The 6020-nt window shown below is 53.6% G+C and overlaps 1 protein-coding gene across 1 annotated transcript in view; it reads right to left on the bottom strand.

The window, feature by feature from the left end:
* The window catches only part of FAM20A (FAM20A golgi associated secretory pathway pseudokinase), a 35541-nt gene that overhangs the window by 5088 nt on the left and 24433 nt on the right, over nt 1-6020 (bottom strand). Inside the window, exons 4-10 of the mRNA XM_045182527.3 lie at nt 5663-5741; nt 4492-4584; nt 3928-4043; nt 3254-3434; nt 2100-2209; nt 1230-1311; nt 682-741 (exon numbers count right to left, since the gene is read on the bottom strand). Coding sequence (XP_045038462.2) covers nt 682-741; nt 1230-1311; nt 2100-2209; nt 3254-3434; nt 3928-4043; nt 4492-4584; nt 5663-5741 — 721 coding nt within the window. The remainder of the gene's footprint in view (nt 1-681; nt 742-1229; nt 1312-2099; nt 2210-3253; nt 3435-3927; nt 4044-4491; nt 4585-5662; nt 5742-6020) is intronic.

Genomic DNA, 6020 nt, shown 5'->3' with positions numbered 1-6020 from the left:
ACTTTGGCCATAAACGGCTTGCCCTCCTCGGGAAGAGAGGAAGGGAGGCGGGAGGGAAGCTCGTGTACATGAACCCAAGAGTGCATAAAGAAAATTCAGGCTTCCTTCTGAGTTCCAGCTGAAAGGGAATGAGATGAGTTTGCTAAGCGTGAGTCACATACTTCTAATTAGCTCTTAACTGCGGCTGAGCAGCTGGACAATTTCACAAGCCTGGTGAGACCAGGGAGGTACAGAAGTAGGTCAGAGATCTCTAGAGAAATGGTGGCCAAAGGTGTCAGTACTTCTTTCAGTCTGACGTGGGCTTATGGGACTGGAGTCGGAATTTTACTTAGCTGGCGATCCAGTAGTGATACTCATGAGCCGATGTGAATAGTGCCGGGCGAAGCAGAGGTCTGATTAGTCATAGCCAAGACAGGCTCTGCCAGAGTGGGTGATTGGTATCTGAGTGGGCTAAGGATTAAAGTTACTGATTGAAAGGTTTTTTTTTTAAGATCCTAATTCACCCCATGATGAAAGATGAAAGACTCTCAGCTGTCCTTGGGGAAAATCTGTCAGTGGTGATTCCTGTTATTCTACCCACCCATGCCCTACACCAGTGAAAGCTGAGTAAGAGCCTCGGAACTTGGCTGCAAGCAGGATGGAGTGTCACAGTTGTGACCTGCCCTTGAACTGAGAGCTCACCTGCAGCACTGGGAGAGTGGCGAGAGGATGGAGATTTCATCGTGGGAGTGTCGTCCAAACCTAGGGGAAGACACAGGTTTTCGTGGGTGGCAAGCAGCCCTCCCTTCTGAATGGTTTTTCTTTCTTCTCTCCCTCAGCCTCTTTTGTGAAGCACAGCGTGGGGTAAAATGCCAGGATCCTGGCAGCTGCCCCTGCAGCCCCTGTCCTCAATCAGGTCACAAAATTCTCTGTCCAAAGGCATTAAAACCAAGCGGTCACTCACCCATTCACTCATTCACCAACTGCAAAGGGCCAGACACTGAGGACCAGCCAAGTGCACCACCTCCAGGAGTGAACCTTCCAGTAAAAAAGCACAGGAAAGTCTGATCTATCTCACTAGTGCTCTTGGGGTTGAGGAGACACAAGTGGTACTTTACACAATCAAGCGAAAAACTAGTAGGGCAAGGAGGCAGGGAATGTGATCACAGAGCCCCTCATTCTCGGGCTGCTGGATCCCCTGAGCAGCTGCAAGGGGTACGGCTGGATGGGGGGAGTGGTGGGACACTTACCCTCTGGCGTTGTCAAGGTGAATAAGGAACCCATCATCCCCAAATTTGGTGAACATCTCATAATGGTGACGGTCCATATTTCCTGTAAAGACATTGGAGATGAGGCCCCTAGGCCAGGGGGCAGGTGCTCCTGACCTCCTGTTTTCTCTCCAGGGCATGGAGGCCTTTTAGCAGTTCAGACAAGAGTCTGAACCCAGGGCCACAAGCCGTCATTTCCCCAGGGTGATTAGGGACGTTGTTGAGGGAGAAGGAAGCCAAACAAGCCAACAAACCCTAGTGTGCACTTGGCAAATCTAAGGCTTTCCCTCAACCCCTGGCCCAGGACTCAAACACTCCTTGTCAATGTTGGCTTTCCTCGCCTGAGCTGCTCAGCTGAGGCTTGTAGGAAGCAGACACAGGTTAACTTCCCAAAGGGTGTGAGAGTGAGCGGGGGTGGGGGCTGTGGGACTTTAGATCTGCACGGGTGTGTGCTGGCCACCTTCAGAACTCTGTCCCCCTAGTCTTCCCCAGTACCCAAGGGACTCAGAGGCAGATGACCAGCCCCTTCCCGAGGCTTACTCACTGCCCCCATTCATTGGGCACCCTGCTCTTTTCCTTCCTGGTTTCCCCTCATTTGGTCAAGGGAATCAATGACTTCAAACCTGAGGCCTAAACCTGAGGCCTGTTCGGGCCTGGCTGGCTCATATCTCTGCCTTTCAGGAGGGGAGCTCGCTAACTTCTGTCCTCTGGGACCTCCACCACTTCTGTGGCTGTGGGCGGTGTGGGGTTATTCAGTCCTCATGGTCCGGGCTGCACCGTGCCCAAGGTCAGGGAGAATCTCAGACCCACAGCAGAGCCCACTCTGCCAAGAGCCCTGGGCATGGGACCTACCGATGAGGAAGTCGAAGATGGCCATGTCGATGATGTTGAGCAGCCGGTTGCTGCTGTTGTACGGGTAGATCTGCTTCACGGTGTCGCAGTAAAGAGGACTGACCTCCCACCTGAGGGGGAGAACCAGTCCTGGGGCTGGAAAAGCCAAAATGGCAAGGTGTTGGGGGCCCTCCTCACACCTGTCCCCCTCCAAAACCTCTGCCTCGCTAATCTGCCCTAGGCATGCAGATGGTAGCTGGGTATATTCGGGTGGGCCCTGGACAAAGACATGGGAGGCTGTAGAGTCCAAGTGGTGAGAATTTTCTGGGTCCTTTGAGGACATGTTTCCTGAGTATCCACTGTGCTGGGCGCCACACTGATGGCCAGGATACCACGTGCCAGAGGGGTGATGACTGGGCAGCCAGGGACAGCCTAGCTGCCTGTCCCTGACCTACTTCCTCTGCAGCTCCTCTCACCGAGCCTTGGGCCATGCAGCTCTCCTGAGACATTTCCTAGTCCCTCTACAAGCCACTCTCTGTCTCTCTCACACATGCTCCTCTGCCTGGATCCACGCCCCCCCCCCCCCCCCCCCCCGGGGCCATGTCTCTTTCCATTAGGTGGGCTCCTAGCCATCTCAAGTCCCTTAGGATCTGTTCTGTCCTCCAGAACTTCCCTCATGAATAGCATCAGGAACCTATTCATTCAGCCAGCTAACATGAACTGAGTATCTACTGTGTGCCCGGGGTGTGCTAAGCCCTGGGATATGGCGATGGGGTCCTTGGCTTCACGGGCTTACTCAGGGGAACCAGGTGTCTCCTGTGGGCCCTCAATGCTTCTTATATCACAGCAGGTGTTGCTCTGGGTTTGCAGAATCTGGCTATTTCTCTGACCCCGGGGCAACCACAGAGCTTCTTGAGGGAGAGCCTGTGCTTTTCATTTCCGCATCCCACAGCACCTAGTGTTGGGTACATAGTAGGCTCTTTATAACTGAATAAGTGAATGAAGGGGAGAGTAAACACAGGCCAGCTGCTCTCAGGATCTGTATGCAATGAGGCAAAGGAAAACTGAGGTAGCTTTTGGGGTCCAAAAGCCAGGCCAGCCACAAGTCCTTGGTATAGGACTGTGGTCACTCTCAGGTCTAATGTGCATGGCCATGCAGCCGGGGGCCAACTCACTCCTCTTTTCCCGCCAGCGTGTAGGAGCGGATCCAGGGGTTGGGCACAGACAGCCTGGGGGCCAGGTTGAGGGATGGCAGGAACGCGGAAAGGGAGCCTTCCAGCAGGTGGGGGTTACCACAGACGGCATATTCGGTCTTGCACATGTAGGGGCACTTGGCGAAGAAGCACACGTTGTTGGCTGGAGGATGGGGCAGGGGAGAGGAGGCGTAAGAGAAGGGCCTTAGAGGCAGATCACCTTCCTGCCCCAAGAAATCCACTGGGCGGGAAGGGGACCCCTGAACTTTTCCAGACGGCAAATGCTCTTAAACCGAGCATCCTGAGTACCAATTTTCAAATGTCCCAGAGCAGAGAAAGTATGGGACCCAGCCCCACCGCCTCCTGTCTATGCGGTTAGAGTGTTCTTTGTCCGGATAACGTCTGATACCAGGGAGGTCGGCACTGTCATTAGGTGCCCGCCAGGCTCGTTCGCATCTCATGTATGACCTTTTCCCAGCCCCAGTTCCTCTTGTGTGAAGCTCAGGGGGACCAGGGTGGGACACTGGATGGCTGCATACGCCCACCCCAGCAAGGGAGGTTGCTGCTGGCAGGAGAGACCACTGCTGAACGCAATGGCGGCCAGGCTGGCCTGCCGTGTCCTTAGACCCAGAAGATCGCTCTGGCCAGTACTCTACCTGGGGAGACAAAGAAAACACTCTGCAGGATTTCATTCTTGGTGACCTCAAGGATTTCCTTGGTGACATTGACTAGCCTCCCCGCTGTTGGTGGCACCCGTCGGAAGTCCAGAATCCTGAAAGAGAGAGAGCTCTGTTCAGATCTGAGGGATGGCCAGGGAGTTCAATGGTCGCCCATTAAAATGGACTGGCATCTCTGACCACACTCAGCTGTGGGGGTCTCTGCAGGGCTGAGTAGATGGTGCCCAGGGCAAACCTACATCAAAAGGGGTGGCAGAAGGGATGGAAGAGGAATCCCACTCCATCGAGCCTTTGGGGCAAAACTTCCACCACCCAAGCTGTGTTCTAGGTTGGAGCATATGAGTCACGCGAGATCTTGTTCAAATGCAGGCTCTGATTCAGTGGGTCCAGGGCGAGGCCGGAAGGCTCTCAGGTGGTGTTCGTGAAGGAGATAAAGAGCCAGAAGGAAGACATTCCAGGAGGTCCCACCTGGCGTCTTCCCCAGTATCCCTTCTTGAGATCGGCCCTTGCAGCCAGTGCCCTCTCCATGGGGCCAGACCCTACCTGTCCAGGTGGAAAGCTGCAATCTCAGCATTGTGTCTCTGAAAGTCAATGAAATAGAAGAAATCCGCAGGCGTCTCTTCATCTCGCTGCTGTCTGAAAAGAAGGAAGGAATCATGCCCTGGACGCAGACTTCAGGTGGGAGCCTGAGAAGACAGCTGATGAGCGGGACCGGAGGGAAAGGAAAACACACTTTTGCTTCTAATGTATGCTACTGTACACACAGTTGATGGAACGACAAGTTGAGCATGGCCTTTGGCTCCCCCGGCTAGGAGACTTGCTCAGTGAGAGGACCCAGGCTTCCTGCAAGACGCTGCCTTGTTGGCAACCTCAACACCAAGTCTCCTTAAGAAGCTTTGGTGACAGCAGCTGACTGTTAAAAAACCCAGTAGCTGAGAGGGAGGAAATACAGACCTTCTTTCTGCAGATAGAAACAGGCGAGGGAACTGGCTAGCGGAAGCAGAACAGGAGAGACCCAGATGCTCAGGATTAAGAGAGGTGGGGTGCAAGACAGGACTTTATAAAAGCAAAGGTGCCCTAAAGATGCAATTCCATGGCTGAGGTTTGAAGGACAGAGAGTTCTGGGACTTAGGATGGTGGGGAGGAGTAATTGGACTGTCTTGTCCCCTCCGAGACACCTCGCTGGGACATGAGAGTTGGCCAGCCGGAGGGCTGAGGGAGGAGGCTGCTGTAGAGATGTGGATTTATATACGTTTTTAACTCGAACAGATTCCTGAGGAGCTTCAGCCTGCCTGAGCGTGGCGGGCTGGCTGGGTGTGTCTGATCAGGAAGGTCCTTCCAGTCACGAAGGGGGCATCGAGGCTTCTGGCCTCAACACTAATAAACAGGGAGGGATGATGATCTTTGAATAATTTTATAATCTACAGTTTGAGATTACACCATAGCTGCAAACGCAACTTAAGTGTAAATAAACATAATGTTGCAGAAAGCTGAAAACAACCAGCACCAGCTGTGGGACCCGTGATGTGCATTTTTGAGTCTTGGTAAACCCAGTGATGGGCTGCCCCAAGTCGGGCTTCTGTTTTGAAAGGTGTGGCCACTTGTTAAGTCAGCCTGGGCCGGACCTTCCTCTCCTCAGCACTTACTGATTTGGGGCCCAAACTCCCCCAGGGCTGCCCAGGCTGGGTCTGAGACAAGGAAGGCAGTCACTTACCTCATGGGTTTGAACATGGCCTTCCCGAAGTCCGAGAACCTCAGAACCAGCTTGAGGTGGACCCCACTGGGTTTCACAACTGTCAGGGGGACAAGGGGCAATTAACCATGCTTCTGGGGTGAAGTTCAGGGTCCTGACCCTCTGGTCATTCAGTAAACCCAACCGATTCCGTCTCTTTTTTTCTACAGACTAGAATCTGCTTTTCAAGGCCTGCAGCGTAAATTCCATTGCATCAGGCCGAGGGGAGTGCACCCAGGAGGTCAAGAGAATGTCTTTCCTGCTGTTACGGGAAAAGGGCCGACAATATAGGTTTTGCCCAGACAGGCACTGGCAGAAAACCCCAGAGAATGCTTCCCTA

This window comes from Desmodus rotundus, chromosome 9 (assembly GCF_022682495.2).
Source record: "Desmodus rotundus isolate HL8 chromosome 9, HLdesRot8A.1, whole genome shotgun sequence".
Lineage (NCBI taxonomy): Eukaryota > Metazoa > Chordata > Mammalia > Chiroptera > Phyllostomidae > Desmodus > Desmodus rotundus.
This window is presented reverse-complemented; position numbering and strand designations above follow the sequence as displayed.